The sequence below is a fragment of the Eutrigla gurnardus genome (assembly GCF_963514095.1).
Source record: "Eutrigla gurnardus genome assembly, chromosome: 19".
In the NCBI taxonomy this organism is placed as follows: domain Eukaryota; kingdom Metazoa; phylum Chordata; class Actinopteri; order Perciformes; family Triglidae; genus Eutrigla; species Eutrigla gurnardus.
Window position 1 is genome coordinate 16548150 of NC_139930.1, and position 22898 is coordinate 16571047.

The 22898-nt window shown below is 42.9% G+C and overlaps 2 protein-coding genes across 9 annotated transcripts in view; one reads left to right on the plus strand and one right to left on the minus strand.

Moving 5' to 3' along the window:
* Positions 1-22898, minus strand: part of mctp1b (multiple C2 domains, transmembrane 1b) — a 113093-nt gene that overhangs the window by 55341 nt on the left and 34854 nt on the right. The gene's annotated exons all lie outside the window — the stretch shown is intronic.
* On the plus strand, positions 1709-22100 carry mef2ca (myocyte enhancer factor 2ca). 8 transcript variants are annotated; one of them, XM_084034872.1, is made up of 12 exons: positions 1709-1924; positions 5392-5501; positions 9917-10116; positions 12157-12360; positions 16993-17136; positions 17220-17424; positions 17521-17565; positions 18150-18304; positions 18393-18416; positions 18699-18828; positions 18942-19065; positions 19139-22100. In XM_084034872.1, exons 3-12 carry the CDS (start codon positions 10063-10065, stop codon positions 19488-19490), a joined length of 1437 nt encoding a protein of 478 aa, XP_083890998.1. In that variant the 5' UTR covers positions 1709-1924; positions 5392-5501; positions 9917-10062; the 3' UTR covers positions 19491-22100. The 8 variants fall into 8 exon arrangements, with proteins under 8 accessions (XP_083890998.1, XP_083891001.1, XP_083891003.1 ...); XM_084034875.1 differs by having other exon boundaries at positions 1710-1924; positions 17220-17403; XM_084034870.1 differs by having other exon boundaries at positions 1711-1924; positions 17217-17424.

Here is a 22898-nt window from a genome sequence, read left to right on the forward strand (position 1 = left end):
GATGACAGATTGTGTTCAATACCAGCGAGGGGGGAGGAGGAGGAGGGAGTAAGAGGATGAGGAGGAGGGAGGAGGGGAGGAGGAGGAGGCAGCTGGCTGACGTGGATTACTTTACACTCGCTCATGGCTTTCACCGTAACGTTATCCTCAGCAGATAGTACAAATACACAAAGTACAACGTCTTTACTGCTCCAGGAAGTATTCAGATCAGTTACTGCAGGCACTTTTTTGCTAGTACTACACTTTACTCTTACAGCAAAAGTACTTATATCACACAGTAAGGATACAAAATACAAATACAAAGTATCAAACTGTACTATTATGTATTCTATTAGAGTATCATGACTCAGCATGAATGTAAAAGCAGGATGTTACATTAATAACATAATTAACATTAATAACAATTAACATTCGTACTGATGAACATTTCTGCTTCTGGAACCTTTTAATGGTTTTACTGTAAAAATGAACCATTAAAAATGTTCCAGGTTCATTTATAATTCATTATTATTCTCTACTTGTTTTTGGAGAAAAGTTCAACTTTCACATCTAGTTCTCCTTCTGTCATCGCTTGTTTATGTTCCTCCTCCTCCTATACCTCCTCATCCTCTTCAACCTCCTCCAACATTGATACCAGAAGTTTAGCAGTCGATGCCAGAAGTTTAGTGGTCAATACCAGAAGTTTAGTAGTCGGTACCAGAAGTATGTAGTCGATACCAGAAGTTTAGTAGTCAATACCAGAAGTATGTAGTCGATACCAGAAGTTTTGTAGTCGATACCAGAAGTTTCGTAGTCGATACCAGAAGTTTCGTAGTCGATACCAGAAGTTTAGAAGTCGATACCAGAAGTTTAGTAGTCGATACCAGAAGTTTCGTAGTCGATACCAGAAGTTAGAAGTCGATACCAGAAGTTTCGTAGTCGATACCAGAAGTTAGAAGTCGATACCAGAAGTTTTGTAGTCGATACCAGAAGTTTAGAAGTCGATACCAGAAGTTTAGTAGTCGATACCAGAAGTTTCGTAGTCGATACCAGAAGTTTAGAAGTCGATACCAGAAGTTTAGTAGTCGATACCAGAAGTTTCGTAGTCGATACCAGAAGTTTAGAAGACGATACCAGAAGTTTTGTAGTCGATACCAGAAGTTTAGTAGTCGATACCAGAAGTTTCGTAGTCGCTACCAGAAGTTTAGAAGTCGATACCAGAAGTTTAGTAGTCGATACCAGAAGTTTCGTAGTCGATACCAGAAGTTTAGAAGTCGATACCAGGAGTTTAGAAGTCGATACCAGGACTTCTCTTCAGTGACTCGGCCACGTTTCCATGGCGATATCGGGTGGGTATGTGAGACAGCTGACGGTAATCCTCAGCCAGCAGATGCTCGCTGTGCTGATATCGAGGACGGTTTGATCTCTCTCTGGATGTAATGTGTAGAGCCCACGCTCTTTCGTTCAGTAATCCAGGGCTCTTACACGGAGGCCTTGAGTGTCAGCAACACATTTCACCCCCATCACACACACACACACACACACAGCATCACTGACACCTCCGAGCTAAATATACTGCGAGCGACGGCGACAGGTGAGCGGCCTCCTCCGCAGACCGGCCCGCTCGGACGCGGGGGGTCAGCGGGTGTGTGGTGGGAGTGTAGCTGACATGTGTGGCGGCCAGGCCAGGGGGGGAGGGGGGGCGTTTTGGCGTTCAGGTCTGACGACTGCACAGGACTTGGGCTCATTGCGGACTGAGCTCAGATCCCCAAACGCAGCCCAGTTCCTGGGTCTTCTCTAAGCCAGCTGGTCTGGCTTAATGTCCCCTTCTTTATGTCCCTTTTTATTTTTGAATCTTTCTTGTTTGATACAAGGGATCGACGGAGCGACGCCCACAGCTGGAGCTGCTGGGAGGAACCTTCCCGGTGAAGAACAACAAGCATCGGTGAGTCAGCCATGCTGAATGCTGCCGGTCTAGATAGTAGCTCACATTAGTCCAGAGACCAGACCAGACTATGTGGAGAAACCAGAGACTGTCTGTGGTCCCCCAGAGGTCTAGATAGTAGCCCACATTAGTCCAGAGACCAGACTATGTGGGGGAACCAGAGACTGTCTGTGGTCCAAACAACAAGGGCGGTTCCTCCAGCTGTAGGAAAACCAGCCTATGTGGGTCTTGCTAGATGAAGTGAATCCAGCTTGGTGAAATCCAACACCTTTGGATGATGTCATGATGATGTCATGAATCCTCCCTGATATGTTTAGCACAAGTGACTCGAACAAAGGATCCTGCGATCAAACTTTCGAGCCAGGCGAGTTGGAAGCTTGAAACATTGAATTCAGGGCAACAGGTGTTTCGGTTTAACCGGTGACCGTGTTAACTGGTGACCTTCGGGTGGATGGGTCCATGGTCGCTCGTTATATAAACGGTTGTTGTAGGTTATAAACACAGATGTATTTAAAATAGATTGAAGGCTTCCACGAAAACGCCGACATGTTCTGTTGGTGTGAGAGTCACCAGGTAACACGGTCACCAGTTGAACCGAAACACCGGTCTATAAAAGTGTCGACTGTCGGTAACAGTGAGTAAAGTCGGAGCTGTGAGTCCCTGTCTCCTGTTTCTATGACGACGCTAGATATTAATGTTTCTACCGACCCACTGACGGAACGTCTGTCTGTTTAGTTTCATTCTCCATCTTTTGGTGTTCTTACGAGCCATTAATATCAACGTTAATATTGTTGTTTAGAACCTGAGAAAGGGTCGATACAGTAGCTAATATGTTCGCAAAAGTGTTACAGATATGAAGCTACCAAGAGTTCTGCATGAATGAATCCGAAAACGAAGACATGACTCAGCATTTGTCCACTTCCTGTTCCCTTGGCAGGAAGTGGGTGTGTTTTTTTAAATTTTTTTATGTGTTTAGATGCCTGAAATAAGTTCTGCGTTTGACACAAGCTGAAAGAGGTTTTTTACGTGTTTTAAGGTGGTTGCTAACAGGCAGCTAAATGAGACGACTACATTTCAACACTAGAACGCTATTCCGCCTTAAGCTCAGTGTTGGTGACATCATGTCATGTGACTGTGATGTCATTCCAATGTTCGAGTTTTACCTTTGCCGATTGTATTCACGCTTCAAAAATCCTGAAAGTTGTGTTTCATTGTGAAAATTGTCTCGCTTGACCGAACGTGTCTTTTAGCTCTGTTTTGGTCTCCACCAACCAACCAGCTGCTAAATGCTCCACGACGTTCACCAGCTAGTTTTTCAAGATGTATCAGTAAATAGTCTTTCTTTCTTTTTAGTTAAATACATAACATAACGCGCGTTTTAATAACTCCGACATTTCATGTCACTCATCGCCAACTTAACGTATTTATACCTCGATATCTATCTATGTAGCTCTGCTCATCTTAAAACTACGATGAGAGCCTAGAGACTTAATCAAATCATTCGAATCGCAGATCATAAATCATGTTATTGTGTGTTCATGTTATTGCCGCTGAAGTTTCTTGAACTTTAATCTGACAGAATTGCTCATTAAAACTTAAGATACTTTTAATAGTTTACAATTTAAATAGAATAAAAAACGTTGAAATTTCAACTTTAGATGTAACTGAATATAAAAGACTGATATAAACCCCAAAAGTGTATGTAGTATTTATTTAACCTTACCTAACAAGTTAAATAATATATTTTACTTTACTTTCAGCACTAAGTATATTTTGATGATAAGCGTTTCATTTGAATGCAGGACTTTTTCACTGTAGTATTACTATGTTTCCTTCAGTACAGATGTGAGTAGTTCTACGGTTGGTTTATCATGAATATTTGCTATTAATCTTCTACAATAACAAACTGGATTTCTTTTGATTTTGGCCTGACAGAAATGGGTTTTGTTTTTGTTTTTTTTGTTTACATTTTTCAATGTTTGTATATAATATATAATAATTAGGGTTGCAAAATTCCGGGAATTTTCAAAAGTGGAAACTTTCCATGGGAATTTATGGGAATTAATGGGAATGAATGGGAATTTATGGGAATAAACAGGAATAAACTGGGAATTTTTCAAATTGATGGTTGGCTCTTCAAAGGGGACTTAAATATATTTGAGGAAAGTTATTTTGTAGCATAATCTTGACTAAAACAAACAGATGCCATTCAAATCGCTTGAATATCCATGCCATTCCTAAACCACATGCACAGAGCACTGCTTAGTGCACGGCTATTGAGACCACGCCCCCTACTGGCACTGTGCATGCCTCCATCACATGTACAGAAGATCACTAGAAGACTGGACCACACTTATGAGCCTGAAGCACAAAGACTATTGAAGGCACACATTTGAGCTTCTGGACTAAACAAAGTGAAGTAAGTTTTGATGCTATTATGGGGAAATATATTTATTAAAGCTCTAGTCTACGATCTGAAAGGTTTGAAAAAAGCACCCCCCCTCCCCCCCACACACACGCCCCTCCCCTCTGTGCTCCTCCGAGCTCGTATCGTTCTCCCCTTGCAGCCTCCCACCTCCCTCTTATATTACAAAAATAGTTCAACGAAATGTGTTTCTGAAAACATTTTAGGCGAGAAATAAGCTAGTTGCTGAATCTGTCTTTATTTTAGATCGACAACGCTCAGTTTAAAAGATTTTCGAGAGCTTGCAGTGTTCTGTTCTGTTCTACTTTCAAATAAATCTGTTGAAATATCTGTTGAAAACATTTTGTATGGATGTTTTCTTATGACTTCTGTTCATATTTATGCTTGGATATAATATTCCCAGTTAGTTCCCCTAAATTCCCATTAATTCCCATAATTCCCATTATTCCCATGGAAAGTTTCCAAATATGGAATATTTCCAAAATTCCCAAGCTTAAGTTCCCGTGGAAATTTACCGGAAACTTTCCGGAAATTTACCGGGAATTTTCCGCCCCTTTGCAACCCTAATAATAATACAATATTTATTTCATTTTTTTTGCACCAATGTATTGATCAGACAACCCAAAAATAAGACGAACAAGTGTGGAGCATGAAAACAACGAAAAATATTGAACTATTTATCAGTTGACAATAACATTCATGAGTCTTGGTGAATATTTGCGTCACTTTCGCCATTTTTCTCCACTATTTTGCGACATGTGTAAACTATAAAAGTGGTCATGTAAATTAGGCTGCATTTCCAGTCGAGTCCGCTGGGAGGCAGCATTGAGCCTGACGTCTATATTACATGTTTACAGCGGACCTGTTGAAACGTCATTAAAGTTGAACTCATTAATATTCACACATTAAACATGAAATAATGACGTCAGTGAACTTTTCCTGGAGTTTCTGTGTCTCGTCTCATGTTCGTGTCCTCTCTGTGTCTCTCTGCGCGTGCGTGTGTGCACGTGTGTGTGTGCGCGTGGTGCTGACGTCCGTCCAGGTGCTTGCTGAGAAGAAGCGCGCGTGCTCCGGGAGACGGATGGACTAAAGCCGCTGGACGGAGACACGCATAGCCGAGTGACGCAGGGACATGCGGAGCTGAGCGCAGAGGTGAGCGGTGACTGTGTGTGTGCGTGTGTGTTGGGGAGTGCGTGTGTTGATGCGAGGCGCGCGGGGCTCGACGCGCCACTAACAACAGGAAACAGCGGCGGGATCGTGCTGCTCTCCCGGGTCTCCTCGCCTCGTCGTGTCCGACCGCAGCTCGGTTCTCCCGGCAGCTTTTCAGCGGCTCGCTCGTACTTCAGCGCCCGGAGCCGGAGCTCGGTCAGCGGGCTTGCTGCGGAGCCGCGGACCGGTCCACTTCGCCGGCTTGGAGGCAACTTTTACGCCGTGACACGTGAGGACTTAAAGTGTTTTTTCTAAGGCCGGTAAGAGAAGGACTGCGTGGAGAAAGTTAGTTGGAGAAAGTTTCATTTCATTATGATTGTGATGTAAACCTTCACGCACTAGTCAGGGGCGTTCAGCTGTTTCTGGGTCGGCATGCACACTCATGTATGGGGGCCCCCTTGTGTCCCCCTACAGACCGGATACACGTCCGTTATTTTGCTTTATTTAGTGAGAATGTTTTTCTGGCTGGTCATTTCAAGTCCAGCTGAAACGTCTCTATCTTCTGTGTATGATGACGTGTTTCCACGGGAGGCGGGGCTTTTAGATTGATGGATGGATGTTGTTGGTTTACATTTTTTTCTGCTAGCTGATGTCAGAGCGTCATATTTAGTTTTCCAGGAAGGAAAAAAAATATTGGAATTTGATGTTAAAAATACAAATAATGCTACATTTATTGTTAAATATGTGAAAAGTATGACGGGAGATGTGATCTGGTGGGTTAAAAAGGGATTTCCTACGATTTCACACTAACGGAGTCCTGAAAACTCTATTAGCTGAAGATTCCGTTAGCATTGAGACTCCGTTAGCATTAAGTTAGTAATAATAAATATACATACATACATGTCGGACGGGGGCATTTCTTTATTTCACTAACAATTACAGCTCCAGTGTGTGTTTCAATCGGACTGACTGGTCCTCCTGTAAGTTAAACACTGTGAATCCAGAGCTATTAGCTATTAGCAAATTCTGAGGCGCTTTTTTCTCTAATAATACCAAACATATTAATGTGAGATTATTCTGGGTTATTTGAGATAAGGACATCGTAGGAAAAGTTACGACTATTCTCTCTCTTGCCCATCATTCGTCATGTTATAAAGATGTCGTAAATGTGACATCGGTCATGTTAGCATCCAGTCGCCAGCTCCGACATCGCAGACTTAGCCTGTATTTGCTTGGTCACGTGGATGAAGCCCTGAGAGAATGTTGGCGTCCGAACCGGCGCCGTGCTCTCCGCCGGCGAGCAGCTGATCCCAGAACAGCTGCTCGCCGGCGTTCGGTGTTCACGGAGAATCCAGAAAGCGCTGACGCGTCTGCAGACGAGGACAGATGGCTGATCCATGTCATGCTCTTAAAAGGCAAATCCAGCCCGGCCCTCGCGTTGCCTTCAGGGACCGGGCTGTGCTGAGGTATTCATTTAAAAGTACAACCTTTTCCCAAAGCACGTGATGCGTTTGTAGATGGATCTCCGGCGTTCAGGGCAGCCCTCCGGTTTATTTCTGGAAGGTGAGATCACACCGGAGCTCCTCAGGCTTTGTTGTGACGGATCGGGATCAAACCTTTTCTGTTCCAGCAGTGAGACCTTTAGAGACGGAAAAGCTGACATTGCAAAATTATTATATTTATTGCAAAATTCCAAAAATGTATTTGGGAATATTCGCCCTAATTGTTGTAGGCGACGAGTTAAAAGAATTAAGATGCTAGTCGAGGTCTAAGAAAAGACACGATACAGTGTAGAATTGCGATATTTAGCTTGGCAATATTTGATATACGTATCGATCCTTTATTATATAAACTATCGGGGCGTAGCGCTTCATGTACTCGGACCAGAAATATTCGATACAGGACGATTGATTTGGTCTGCGACATCCTTTTAGTACGTCGAATAACTGTTTGTGACGACATGGACAAGTTTTTTTTTATACGTTTTTTACGTTTCGGCAAGTTGCTGTAGCTAGCTGGTTTAGCCGGATTAGTCGGGTTAAGTCAGCTCAGTGGACTGCGATACAATTCACGTACGTTTTTACATTAGACAAAATCAACAAACATCATGTGACTATTATATGTGGTTATATTAACAACCATGACAGACAACTTTATTAGTCCTTTTCAACCATAACAAGATGAATATACACAACATAAAAAAGACCCGACATAATTCTGGAACAAGGTAGACCAAACATGTAGTGCAGATCAAGACTGCAAACTTCCGTGCTTAACCTTTCACGATAAAAGCCCCAGACTCAAAGTACTTTGAATCTGTTAAAAGCTTTGATTGAAATGAAGAACGTTGTGACTGTCGTACATCCGCGTCGCTACTGGTTTTAACATTTGCAGTAAAGTTTTTGTATTATTGTGTTTATTAGCGAGATTCAGTGACAGATAACAGCTTTTTTATTCTTTTCAAATGAGGGCTAAACATCGGACTTCCTTTCTGTTAGACCTATGAAGGGGAGCCTGAGACCTCCCACCCCCCACAGAGACATGAGTGTCCTGCCAAGGAATACAAGGGCACCGCCACATGTAACCCATTAGCTCTCGGCGGCGTCCAGACACACCAGCGTAGCCGGCGTCTCTCCGCGCTCCGACATGTCGGGAGATGGCTGATTTCCATCTCAGCAGCCTCTCTGTCTGCCAACCACAAAGCGCTCGTATTGTTGTTTGGGGTAAAAAGTTCACTCTTTTATTTTTGGAGTGCTTCTGCGTTACGCCCGTCTATAAATAGCTGGAGGAGGTTTGTGAGGGCGACGCTGGGTGGAGGCTCGCTGTCATGCTGGAGGAGATGAAGCGCTGCTGTCCCATCACACCTCCAGACGCTGTTGTTTTATGTAATCGGCCCTCAACATCTCCACATTCCCGTCTTTCTTTGCTCTTCCTTCTACGACGACATGCTGAGTGTGCTCGTCTGCCGGCGCTCTAAATTTAAACGCCGTTGATCCTTGAAGCGAGTTCTGCATCACAGGCAGCGTGACTCAGACTCCACATATTCATGTCATCTCTCGGGCCGGTGTTTTTACAGCCAATGAACAGGCCCTATACTCTGGATCCAAACGGTGAAACGTCAGAATCGATATTCAAACAAGTTCTCCGGTGTTTCAGTGGAACCGGCGACCGTGTTATCTGATGACTCTCAGCTCATACCAACTCAGTAGATAATAAAAGATCAAAGATTTAAAATAGATCAAAGGCTTTTTACGATGTTGGTGTTTCCAACAGCTGAGAGTCACCAGTTCCAATGAAACACCGGTCTTCGTACACAGCCTGCACCGCTAAACGGCTTGATAGAGACGCAGCTATATGTCACTATAGAGAGAATAGAGAGAGATGTACATCATTTGAATGAGTAGTGCTGGAAAAAAACGTTACATTAAAAATGAGTTTTCTTTGGTTCGATTCAAAAGAAAATCGAACTTTATAAATATGTAAAAATACGTCGTTGTCATCTCAGTAAACTGAATATTTTGTGGTTTTCTGGCTGTTGTTGTTCGACATAAACATATAAAACTGCGTGTTTTATTCTGAAAACCTTTGTAGCTTTATTAATAATAATAATAATAATAATATTAATAATGATGATGATGATGAAGAATCGTATCAGCTCAAACTCTCCGTCATCTTCTGACGTCGCAAACAAACTTCTCCGTTTCCTCCGGCGAGCTCGAAGGCCGCCGCTTCCTGGAGCGAGGGCGTCTCCTCCTCCTCCTCCTCCTCCTCCTCCTCCTCCCTTGCCGGCTGTCACGACGGCAGAGAGCTGCCAAGAAAAGCTGCTGTGTGTGTGTGTGTGTGTGAACATCCCGTTAACTCGACCTGAAGCTCTTAAGATGCACCTGAGGAGGGAGACACGGGTCACATGGTGCACACACGGGTCACATGGTGCACACACACACACACACACACCTGGCCACGCCCACAGGTGCGTCTTTGATCCGAGGGTGAAACCCAGCTGTTCCTCTCTGCGTTAACGTTTCCAGGTTTGCGTGGAACCGGATGATACCAGCTTTTATAACTGCGTGGTTACCTTGGAAACCGCCGCCTGCTCGTTAATATGAGATCTATAATAATGGCATGAAAATAACTGGTACGTCAACCTCCCGACCATCAGATGTACGATCACCGACAGAACGCTTTCAGGGACAAACGGCGAACGGGTTCAACTCTGCAGCACAACATCGGACATGAAATGTTAATAAACATGTTCATACATGTGTTTTATTGTCCACACACAAACCAGTTCCTCCTACTCCTCTCCCTCCTCCTCCTCTTACTCCTCTCCCTAGTCCTCCCCCTCCTCCTCCTCCTCCTCAGACGTAGAATGACGTGTCTGCTCCTTACGGTTGTGTTTTGTTTGTGTTTTCTTAAAGTGACGGCCACTGTGGAAATCGAGAAGTGAGAAACTGAGGAGCTGGAAGTCGAGTGAAGAAGAAGAAGGAGGAGAAGAAGAAGGAGGAGGAGAAGAAGGAGGAGGAGAAGAAGGAGACATTTTGACAGAGGAAACCAAATCGGCAAGATGGGGAGGAAAAAGATTCAGATAGCACGGATTATGGACGAACGGAACCGACACGTGAGTGAACAGAAACCCGCTTTCACACTGCGTACATGTTGGCCTTCTGTTGTGGCGAGGCTAAGCCCCGCCCCCTTTCTATGGACTGTATTTAAATATCTGAATATAACATTTAAAATGATTTATATTAGCACCTTTAAAGTATTTCTGGGTGAACGAGGACAGACTCACCAGCTTCTCCAGCTCTGATTGGTTGATGGATGATGTCATCAACGATGATATAATTAGGTTGAATCAGTTAGTTCTTGCTGCATTATAATCTAAAAATACGAAGAAATAGATTTGAATAAAAATCTAATAATTTTTTATTCCATCTATATTGTTAAATATGAGAAGAGTTTGATGGCTAATGATCGGAAAGGGTTAAAACGTTTTCATTCAGCTCGACTTTGAAAACAGAGTTCACATAGTGCTTCAACAGACAAAGCAGAGCGAGATACGAGAAAATAAAAGCCAAACAAGTCAGACAAAACAGATGAAACGATAAAAACAAATCAACAAAATCAAATACGATTAAACAGAAAGTTAAATATGAATAAACAGAAAGTTAAATATGAATAAACCGAAAGTTAAATACAAATAAACAGAAAGTTAAATAGGAATAAACAGAAAGTTAAATACGATTAAATAGAAATTTAAATATGAATAAACAGAAAGTTAATTTAGAGCAAAAGTGAATTTAAAATAAATGAAATCCGGTTTAGTTAAACCGGTTTTTAGAGGTGATCTTGAGCGGGAAGCTGAGATAAAGGCGACAGGCAGAGACGATTCGCTCGCTGCTTTAAACACACAAACAAAGACTCCTCAGACGCCGACAACGCGTCATGTGATCATCAGGAGTTATGACAACAGAGTGATGAGGCCTGTTGTCAATGTGTCACACACACACACACACAGTCCTGTGCGGGGGAGCGGGTGCTCATTTCCTGTTATGACAGGAAGTGCCGGCACATGTGCTTCCTGACCCCCGTTAGTGGGACTGACCTCGCGGCCGGACTCTGACGGTTCATCGACGCGTGACGCTTTAAGGGAACATCGCGGTGCGTTCACACGCTTGTTATAAAAAACGAAAACCTTTAGCCCACGAAAAACAAAATCTCAGATACATACATTTTCAATTTTACCTCCAAACTACAATTTGCTGAAGTCAGTAGGCTTCATCCTCTGGGGACCATGAGTGTCTTTTCCCAAAATTGTATGACGACACATCCATTCATTGTTGGAACCGTCCACGGTGGGAGAGGAGAAGTCAAAATGATCCCACGAGTTCATCCTCTGGGTGTCATGAATGTCAACATTTCCAAAACAATGATCGCGTGGCCACCCATCGCAAACTGAGCCGACAGCGAGCACGGTGAGTTCAAGGAACTGCCACGAAAATAAAAAAAATCATTGAAATGGGCAGAAGTCGTGTTGCGTTCAGGCGTCCCGGTGGTTTCCGTTTCCATTTCAGTCGTATTGAAAATCAATGATGCGTCATCACAACATCACGTCTGCATTATTGATGCTACTGTTTTAAGTGCAGATTGATTTTTAGCGTCTGCGTCGCGTCATATCGCCCTGAAATTAAACAAACGGATGTCTGGAGGGTCAACAGCCAGTGTTAGCTACATGCTAACACTAGCACGCTAAGCCCCATAGGGCTACGTGCCAACTGTTTGCTGTCTTTAAATGACCTTGCATGATAATGAATTCAATAATTGTTGTTATATAACAATACTCCACTAAAAGCCATACATGTGAAGGAAAGTCCATCCTCTGGGGGTCATGAACATCTGGATCATATTTAATGATGGTAAAGTCGTAAAATGTCATCCGATAATTGTTGGGTTATTAAACTCTGAACCTCATGGTGACGAGGCGGATGGTTAGGGTTCATCCTCTTGTGGACATGAATGTCTGCACTCAGTGTTTATGAAATAACATGAAATAATTGTGGACATATTCAAGCAAATAAATGTGGCAAAGGAAAAGTCAGAGGGTCAGTGTAGGGTTCATCCTCTGGGGACCATGAATGGTAATCCATCTTCCTCCGTCCAGGTGACGTTCACCAAGCGGAAGTTCGGCCTGATGAAGAAGGCGTACGAGCTGAGCGTGCTCTGCGACTGCGAGATCGCCCTCATCATCTTCAACAGCACCAACAAGCTGTTCCAGTACGCCAGCACCGACATGGACAAAGTACTGCTCAAGTACACCGAGTACAACGAGCCGCACGAGAGCCGCACCAACGCCGACATCGTGGACGTGAGTAACAGCCACAGGGCGTCAGTTCATCAGGTCATCCATCAGTTCGTCCATTAGTTCATCCATTCATCCATCAGACGTCAACTTGACGTTTTCTAGATGATTTAATAAACAGGCGAATTAATCCATAAAGAACAGGACAATGACTGTGTGTGTGAGTGTGTCTGTGAGTGAGTGAGTGAGTGAGTGTGTGAGTGTGTGTGTGAGTGAGTGAGTGTGTGTGTGTGTGTGTGTGTGTGTGTGTGTGTGTGTTTGTGTGTGTTTGAATGTGTGTGAATGTGTTGGTGTGGCTGAGACGAACACATGAACTGCGGTCACCTCACTCCGCCTCCACTGATGTAACGGCATCAGGACGCTGGCAAGCGTCCGTCTCCGTGGTTACAGCAACACGCGACCTGTGGCCGGTTTCTAAGCGCCGCGTGTCGCCAAGGTCGAGGAGGTGGAGGGAAGGAACACCGCGGTGGCGACGCGGGAAACCCTCGCCGCCTCGCTGCCGTTCACATGCTGTGTTCACATGGAGCGTCTGAGCCGCTTCCTCCACGCGGCCTCGGGGCCGGCCCATAATCCCCTGTAATCTCCCACAATCCCGTTCAGCTCGTTACTCTAATCAGATCGACGGCGTGACCACGGCGAGGAGCGGCCGGCTTATTGGCTGGACCTGTGTCGGTGTTCCCCGTGTTTGATCGGCTGTCGTGGTGTTTTATGGTGCTTTCTGGGTAACGAGACGACATCCTACCCAAAGTCGACCTCATGGTGGCGCTAAAGGAGTAAACATGGTTGATGAAATAAAGGCGGAGCTTCGGTTCACTCAGCTGCCAGCGGTTGGCTGTCAGTCAACACGGCACGTGTAATCTGAGCCGCCCTGTGCATGTGACCTCGGGGTAGAATACCAACATGGCTGTGAGGAGGTACGCGGTTAGCCTAGCTTAGCATAAAGACTGGAAGCGGGGCAAACGGTTAGCGTGGCTCAGGAGAACACACCTACCAACACACCTGAAGCTGCAGCTGCACACTTTAGTACTTTTAGGTGTGCTAATACCATGATATAACTACTTTTACTGTAATACATTATATTAACAGAGTAGTTTAAGTACTTTTACTGTAATAGAATATATTTACAGTGTATTATTAGTACTTTTACTGTAATATATATTTACTGTAATGGAATATATTTTCAGAATAGTTTAAATACTTTTACTGTCATAGATTATATTTACAGTGTAGTATTAGTACTTTTACTGTAAAAGAATATATTTACAGTGTATTATTAGTACTTTAACTGTAATAGAATATATTTACATTGTGGTATTAGTACTTTTACTTCAGTAAAGCATCTGAATAGTTCCTCCTCTACTGCTCAGAATAGTTTTTGATGAATTCTCTGCGATGGATTTATTGATTAATAGTCCTGAATCACTTCTGGTCGAGTGGAACGAGAGAAGTAACAGGAAGTGAAGTTTGAGTCGAGTGACAGGAGAAACTCTGAACCAATGAGACGACGGCGTTCTCCAGAAGAGAGGCTCCTTTGTTTTGGTCATTCCCCCCCCCCCCCCCCCTCATGTGGCGGGTTGCGTGTGTGAGTGTGTGTGCGTGTGTACACTAGATAACCACCATTGTGTTCATTCGTTCTGGAACCTTCTATTTATAACACGGAGGAGTTCTGCATTCCTCACTTTTACTCTGCTAACCTTGTTTTGGTTTGGCTGCTCTGTGGTGAGTGTGTGAGTGTGTGTGTGTGTGTGTGTGTGTGTGTGACTTTATTGAAAATCTGTTTCTAATCTGAGGCACACACACACACTTTAAACACACAGTGACGCTCTCCGAGAGTCCAGTTCCTTTGTGTTGGCTGAGATCCTCCAAGCTAAATGGCTGGAAACCGGTAGTGGTCTAAAAATAACCAGTACACAGCTAAGAATAGCCATGACGGGGGAGTGTGAGTGTGAGTGTGAGTGTGTGTGTGAGAGAGTTGCTGGAGGAAAATAAAGAGAAGCAACTTCAGGCTGAGTAACAGTCTTTAGTTCAGAGTAACTTCCTTCCTTTTTATTTTGATTCTGTTTTTAATCTTTCGTGACCAGTCTGACCAGTCTGACCAGTCCCTGCAGCTCACAGTCACAGTGGAGAAGGAAATGTAGTTCGTTTTTGAAAAGGAATAGTTCAGTCATCAGATTTATGTCATATTGTGGTGCAAACTTTAACCAAGTTTTGAGAAAAATGCTGCAAAAAGGAAAATGTGAATGTTGTTGGTGTGAGTAACTCCTGTGAAGTTGATTTTGAAAAGACGCGTTTAACGAGCGTCTGTCGTCACGGGAACGTAAAGCGTCGTAGTGTTTAGCCAGTCGTCCTGGAGTGATTTTAAATGTGAAGTTAATCCTCGGACGGACGTAGTGGTTTAATATCTCTGTTTATATTGAATTAATCCGACACTCATTTTGAATAAATGTCTGCGTGAGAAGTAGGATGCTGTTAAAGCTACATGTTGTTTAGCACACTGGTGACCTCATAGCATCATGTAATATAGAGGAGGAGACGGACAAGAGAGCAATTAAAGGAACCAAAAGAAGAAAAAAGAAAATTGATGGAAAATCAAATCAGAGTGGGTGGAGGTGTAGTTGATATTATGGCATCCTCCTCCTCCCTCTTCCTCCCCCCTCCTCAGCTGTCTCCCCCTCCCCGTCTACAGGAAGCTGTTCCAACCACCTGTCCCACCCCCCGGCACACATTCCAGTGGTCGAAGTAACTGGAATATTTTACTCTTGTAGTGACAGACTTCACTGCAACGATACAAAGTCAGCTAAAAGTCGGCAACGTTTCCTTTTTGAATCAAGTATTTCCCAGAAGGCAAAATCTGGTTCTGAGAAGGTCCTCTCTGCTGGCCACCAGGGGGCGACTCCTTTCTGGTTGTATAGAAGTCCATGAGAAAATGGTGGAGACCAAAAACGGAGCTAGAAGTGAGGATAATGGACAGTGAATCATGTTCATCTGCTGGTTTTGAGAAATTAGTTCATCATATGTGAATGTTGTTGCAGCTTTTCCCCAAAGTTCCCCAGGCAGTTCTGGGTTTTTATTGGAGGACGTCGTCGTTGTGGGAGTTTAATGGTGAAGTCGAGTTCACGTCTGTTTGAAGAGAGGAAAATCTTTTACGTTTTAATAGATGAGTCAGAGTGACGAGAAACGTTGCAGAGCAGAAAATAGCCTTCTACGGCAATCCGTCCAGCATTGGCAGGAGCCGCCTCACCCTCCTCACCCTTCTGCTCTCACCCGACACCTTCCCTCCCCCACCCCTCCCTCCTCTCTGGAGCCAAACAGGTGGACATGACTGGGATGGCTGGGATAACTGGACTGGGCCAGCCACTGAGCCCTGTGTGTGTGTGTGTGTGTGATGACAGACTGGACTAATGGGCTGTGAAGTGCTGAAGCAGATCACTGAGAGCCAAAACACATTTAGACATATTATACTATGACTTTTTTCAACATATTATGTTTTTATCACTATATGTTAGACCAAACAGGTCATCAAAAATCATTGAATAATAGCTTAACACCAATATTTCTTTAATTGACATTTTACACACAGAAAACGTTATAAAAAAAAGTGTTTCAGGTTCAGATTGTTGTGACGTCTCACTGCAGATTTCTGCTCAGTCAAGTTGTGAAAAAAGTCATGGTAAAGTACGTTGAAAAATGACAGAAAAGTACGTCAAAAAAGTCAGTAAAGTATGTCGAGAAAGTTGTGAAAAAGTCATAGTATAAAGTATGACAAAAAAGTAATCGTAAAGTACATTGAAAAAGTTGTGAAAAAAATCATAGTCAAGTACGTTGAAAAAAGTCATGGTAAAGTACGTCGCAAAGTCGTAGTAAAGCATGTCGAAAAAGTTGTGAAAAAAGTAGTAAAGTATCTAAAAAAAAAAGTCGTAGGAAAGTACTTCAAAAAAGTTGTGTAAAAAGTTATCAGATAAATGTGGTCCAGTAAAAAGTAGTATAAATATTTCCTTCTGGGATGTGTTGGACTAGAAGAAAAATCAAACACGAGGCTTTAATAACTTCATCATGTGATACATCACGTCCATCAGATGAAGCTCAAACATTTCTTACATTTTCTTTATATTTTACACAGAAAATAGTTTCTTGCTCTTCTCAAACTTTATTTAAAAGTGTTTCAGGTTCAGATTGTTATGACTTCTCACTGCTGATTTCTGCTCAGACGTCGCCCTCTGGTGGTTGAAACAGGCATTACTTTTAATAATCTTCATCTGAAGGGTTACACATTTCGAATTCTTTATTTGTCAAAAGCACAGCCACACAGTCAGAGTACAAGTCTGAGTACTCCAGGCTCTCTTCATCAGTGCAATGGTGCAGTAAAAAAGTAACAATGAAAGTAGAAGTATTCATTCACTATACAGAAAAATATATATTATTATAATTGTTTCAGCTGCTAAAAGTGGAGCTCATTTTATTTGTAATAATACATCCCTATTTCAGTTGGTTGTGTTATGTGTTATTCTGAATCTGAAATAAATGTAGTAAGATTCACATAGTGAAAGACGTTGACTTCCATGTGTTGTGTATTACTGAAGCGTGCTTGTTTCAGCTACACAAACTGAAGTGTGTGTGTGTGTGTGTGTGTGGCATTAGACGCTGCGTAAGAAGGGCTTAAACGGCTGTGACAGTCCCGACATCGAGGCCGACGACTCTGCAGGCCAGAGCCCCGAATCGGAGGACAAGTACCGCAAGATCAACGAAGACATCGACCTGATGATCAACCGACAGAGACTCTGTGTAAGTCCACATCCGCTCTGCTCAAGGCTTTCACGTGGCCCCCCCCCCAGTCACACTAATGGACCCTCCCGCCCCCCCAGCAGGGTCTGGTTCCCTCCAACTACGACATGGGCGTGTCCATCACCGGCAGCAACCCCGGCGGTCTGCTGTACTCCCACCCCGCCATGAACTGTGGTCTGGGGAACCACAATCTGCTGCCCGGCTCACACCAGCACCTGCAGAGGACCAGCATGTCGCCTCAGAGGCCGGCCAGCGCCGGAGACCCAGGTCTGAACGGTGGTTTCCACGGTGATGGCTCCGCCCTCTTTCATTGCCATGTGCAGCTTTCATCAACGTCTTGAACACAGAAGAACAAATAAATGACTTTCTGTGTTTTGTTTGTAGGACTGATGGGTTCCGAGCTGCCGAGCACCGTCGTCTCCAGCGTCGGTAAGACCAGTCACACCAGTACACACAGCTAATGAACATCAACTCCTCAGCATCTTAGATTGGGGGCCAAATATTAACTAAATTATCTATATTATATGTATCTATATATATATTATTGTAGTATTCTGAAGGAAAGCCATCCAACGCAATTAAAACGATGACTATTAGAAATGTATTACAAGGAAATATAGAAACCAGCATAAAGAAGTGCAGGTGTGTCAGTAATATTATATTAGTTCTATTTAGTCTTTAATGGAGGATCAGGACATTAAACCATAAGATATTTATAACTTTTACTAGACCAGATTACATTAACACTCACATCAGGGGAATTGTTTAGTCATAAAGCAGCAAATATTTCCTGGTTCCAGCTTCTCAGTTTGAGGATTTTGCTGGTTCTCTTTGTCTAATTTGACAAAACAGGAGATTATCCAAAGTATTATGAGAATTAGACCAAAAGGCCATAAGAAGGAATAAGTACTCATCAATCACAGTGTTTATTTCTATAAATGGGATGTTGATTTAAAGCACATTATTTACATGATTGTTGAGAGTTGAACGCGTGTCCACCTGCTGACCGACAGGAAGTGGCGTCTACGGTAACCACTGCACGTCTCCGGTGCTGCTGTCTCCGGGCAAGAACATGCAGGACAAGAGTCCTCCAATGAGCGCCGGCCGCAAGCCCGACCTGCGGACGCTGATGCCGCCCGCCAACAAGTGCAGCAACCTGCCCGCCATCGTGAGTCCCACTTCCTGTTCCTCTTTACGCCCTCGTTGTTAGCGTGTTGACTCACCGTAGTCTCTGCTTTTTCACCGCTGCCCTGCAGTGTGAGGAGTTTGACCTCATGTTGGTGAGTAGTACTTCAACCACTACACAAGAATACACACGGTACAAGGGTCAGATACTTATACACAAGGCGCTCAATACAGTAGTAGTAGTAGTACAATAATTAAGTAGAATTCATGTATGCCATGAATATACTTGAAACAGTAGCTTTTCTTATTTTTTGGTTTCCTTCCTCCCACTTGTGAAACATATTCAAGGAACCCAGCCAATCAGAGGACAGATGATGATGTCATAGAATGTGATGAGGGTTTGTTGGGGTGACGGTAGATTTCTCTCCTCTTCACAGAACCAGAGAATAAATCACTCTCAGAGTGCTCAGACGCTGTCCACGCCGGCCGTGTCCATCGCGGCGCCGTCTCTCCCTGGACAGATGATGGGCGGGTACCCGTCCACGCTGTCCTCCTCGTACGGCACCGGTGAGTTCAACGGGACCGGTCCTTCAACAGACATAATGTAGGACTTCCTGTAGAGGGGAACACGTTTGAAGCGGTGAGGAATTAAATGTGTGATTTCTGTGTTGGTTCCTCAGAGTTCTCACTCACCAGTGACCTGTCTTCTCTATCCGGGTTCGGTGGTTCTGGTCTTGGATCGGTATCGAGCTGGCAGCAACAGCAGATACAGACTTTACAGCACTCGGCACTCGGGCACATGGGGTGAGTTCCCGTGAGAGATAATCACCATGACAACAGAAACCCACGTTTTAAATGTCTCCTCCTCATCCTGCAGGAACTTGTGTCAGAACTCGAACCTGAACCTGAACCTGACCTCCGGCCATCATCCGAGTCTCCACATCAAGTCGGAGCCGGCCTCGCCTCCCAGAGAACGCGTCGGCATGATCGGTGGCGGCGGAGGCGGCGGCACAACCACGGGCGGGTACTCTGTCGGCGTGGGCCGGGGCGGCAATGAGGCGGGCCACTCCCCCGGCGACAGCGTGTCCAGCTGCGGGAGCTCGTACGAAGGCAGCGAGGAGCGCGAGGATCACCATGGCAACTTCCTCCTGCAGCCTCTGTCCAATCACGAGGAGCGGCAGAGCCCGTCGGTCAAACGCATGAGGCTATCGGAGGGCTGGGCCACATGATGGGCGGCGGCCTGCAGCCGGGGGCAGAGCTAGTGGAGTTACCTTATAGTGTTATTATTATTATTATTATTATATTCTCCTTGTACTGAGTGGGTGTGCTATATGTGTAACGGTAATATGTACGTGAGAGGGGGTTTACAAGTACTGCACTAAAGTACTGTAGCTAGACGGGTACACGAGAGGAAGTACTTCTGGTACATCAGGGAAGTATTTATCAAACTGTCCTTCTGCTCAGTGTCAATGATATCAATGACATCAGCCAATCAGAGCCCAGGATTTAATCCCTGGCAGCATAAAAAGAGAAGCAGTTTGATAAATCTCCAGATGTGACATTTGTACTAAAGAGAGAATTTGTTGTGTACAAGTATCGCTTGTTTGCGTGTGTTGATGGGGGAGGGGGGTTTAATAACGAGTAAATAACATGTTACATGCATACCCACGTACGTGCACATCCACGTACGTGCACGTGTAAACTAACAAGAAAACAAAGTGAAGAAGTCTGGTACTCTGAGCGGTTTGATGGCGTGCCGAGGTCAACCCAGGTCACGCCGTGTTGCAGGTTCAACATATTTGCGCACATTAAAAAAAAACGTATAGCACATTTATATATGAATGTATGGAGGGTCAAGTGTGGCACATTAAATCCAGATGGAAAGAGAAAGATGGAGGAAGTAGAGAGGTGGAGGTGTAGTGAGAGAGTGAGAAGTGATGGATGAGGAAGTTCGTTGCATAGAAAAATAAATTTCACTTGATGTGAAAACATTTCTCAGAGTTGGAGAATAATTAGAGCTGTTAGCGAAAAATTTTCAGACAAATTACGATCCAAAAATAAATATGGAAGCAAAGAAATGCTGAAATAATTTAACATTAACCACCACTGAATACTTTGTACATATCACATACAAAATAGCTTTTAACAAAAAACCTGTCAGGAAATGTGAGAAGCTGAAAATAAATAAATAAATAGGATTAGATTAATTATAAATGACAAAGGAAGTTACCTGTTTGTTTAAGACAATTTTAAAGGTAAAAGATGAAAATTTACAAATTATTATTAAAAAAAACCAAATTGTATTCAAAACATCAATTAAGTCAAATTGGATTTAGTTCACTGAAATTGAAATATCTGTTTTGTTAAGGTTATGTAAAAAAAAAAAGTGTACAAAATGACATGGGAATTTTAAAAACCACATTAATTCACAGATTTTAAGATTCCAATGTATTTAAGTATTTAGTGGTAGTTACGTTTCAGTGTCCTGCTGATTCAAAATAAATACATTTGGCCTTTATTTGCTTCCATACAGACACGACCTGCATTATTTTTCCTTTAAAACAAACAAAGTGGTTTTAATTTATCATATAACAAACAGAATTCACATCCAAACTTGCGTGATCAATCAATAAAACTTGTTGTTATGCACAGAGAGCGCTAACGGTTACTACAAGCCATATCCAAGAGGACAGTGATGCTTTGCTGCACAAAGTTTATATAGTGTTATGTTTTTGAATTCTTTATTATATCAAATTGATATTCTTGGATGTCTGCGGCTCTATTTAATAAGATAACGGTAATATAATTTAAAAAAAAAGCAGAATTGCATGTGATTTTCTATTAAACATTCAGGGAGATTTTAAAATCGGCTGGAAGTTAAGTGAAAATCGATAATTCCCTTTAAAGGTTCACTGGTGTCGGAGCCGACATTATGACATCACAGTGATGATCTCACAAGTCACTGGTGATTATTAGGATATGCAGTATTTACAGTGGTGGAACTTTACTTATACTTTTACAACTACTCCACTGAGTACACTTCTACTCCACTACATCTCAGAGGGGAACATTCAGTAGCGTAAACTGGAAGTACCTTAAGTACACATAAGTACTTTCCATCACTGTGTACTGTGACTAAAGGACGCCGTGGACATTTTTAATAATGTCCCTAAAACTGGCTCTAGCATCCGGCACAGTAAAGAGCCCAAAGAGTGAATTTGTTGACCGATATCCGCCATGTTTGTAGTTTAAAAAGAGACAGCGTGGCTGAGGGTTGTTCACATTTGAATATTTTGGTTTAAAAACTGTATATTTGGGGCTTAAAGCCCTCGGCCACAGTCTGTCTGTCTGTCTGTGTCCCATCTGCTGTAAACCAGCCAGTAAATTAAAGTAAAGAACAGCTGCTGTTTAGTTAGGAACTACACCACGACGTCTGCTGGACGACGGGCAGAGCTCAGACGGGTTTTCTTTGAGGAGGATCGGTTGTTTAAAGAAGCCGGGGGACGTCAGAGCCGGGAGCTCCGTCCCGTTTCAGGTCCGCCTGGACTCGGACCTCAACCCCATGAATCTACTTTATCGGCCGTCGGTGAACGTGGTCTGTTCTGGGTTGTCGTCCCTCCTTACATGCGCTTCTAATAACTACCAGTTAAATACTCTAACAAGGTCGTTAGCGGCATAAGCTGGCCTTTGTCGCCACTTGGAGACAATGTTTCTCAGAAGGAGAACTAAACTAAAAGTGCAGTCAGATCATGTACAGCAACGCCCTCGCTCAGAAATGTGGTAGTATTTGTATTTTGCATAAAAATATATAAAAATAAAACAAGCTCTGTTACAAATAATCTGTGTGGTTTGTCGTCATTTATCTTCCGTATAATGAACCAGATGCAACTTTGAACGTTGATGTTTATGATGAACTGAAGGTTGAAGTGTGAATATGTTCCTGTTTTCTTGGATCAGCTGGAAAATTAATCACAGAGCTAAAAAAAAAAAAAAAAGCCTTTTTTGTGCTATTTTTAGATACGTGGTTCCCACATGACAGAGACACTACAAACGTGTATATAGAATATGTCATAAGAATAGACATAGTATAACAAAAAAGGTAATTAAAAGTGAAAGTTATATAGCATGTCATTAAAATGATTTCTAGTATAGCATACGATGAAATTAAAAGCAATGCTATAGCATGTCATAAAGAAGTATTATACAAATAAAAATCATCGTCTAATGAAAATGTCAGTACAGTATATCATCATTAAAGTCGTAGGATAGTGTGCAATAAAAGGTTAGTATAGCATGTAATAACTGAAAAAGTTACAAACAAATCATAGTATATGTCAAAAAAGTCAGTATAGTATGTCGTTAAGTCAGTAGTGTCATTAAAAAGTAATAGTACAATATGTCAAAGTATAACGTTATAAAAAAAGGTGAGTAAGACATTTAAAAAGGCAAAGCATATAATGCCATGAAATGTCATAAAGAAATCTTTAAAAAAAAAGTCATGTAATATGTATGTAATAAAAAAAACAAAGGCCATTAAAAAAGATCCAGTTCAAATTTAATTTCAAAAATTAATTATGTAGAAGACATTCTATATTAATAATACATATAGCTAAATGGTTACTTTATATGAGGGTTAC

Bases quoted from the DNA above. Each gene is read 5' to 3' on its own strand.
- mef2ca (XM_084034870.1), top strand. From the start codon at position 10,063: ATGGGGAGGAAAAAGATTCAGATAGCACGGATTATGGACGAACGGAAC. The intron at 17,566-18,149 runs GTAAGACCAGTC...GCTGACCGACAG, and splicing joins CACCGTCGTCTCCAGCGTCG to GAAGTGGCGTCTACGGTAAC. The intron at 18,305-18,392 runs GTGAGTCCCACT...GCTGCCCTGCAG, and splicing joins GCAGCAACCTGCCCGCCATC to TGTGAGGAGTTTGACCTCAT.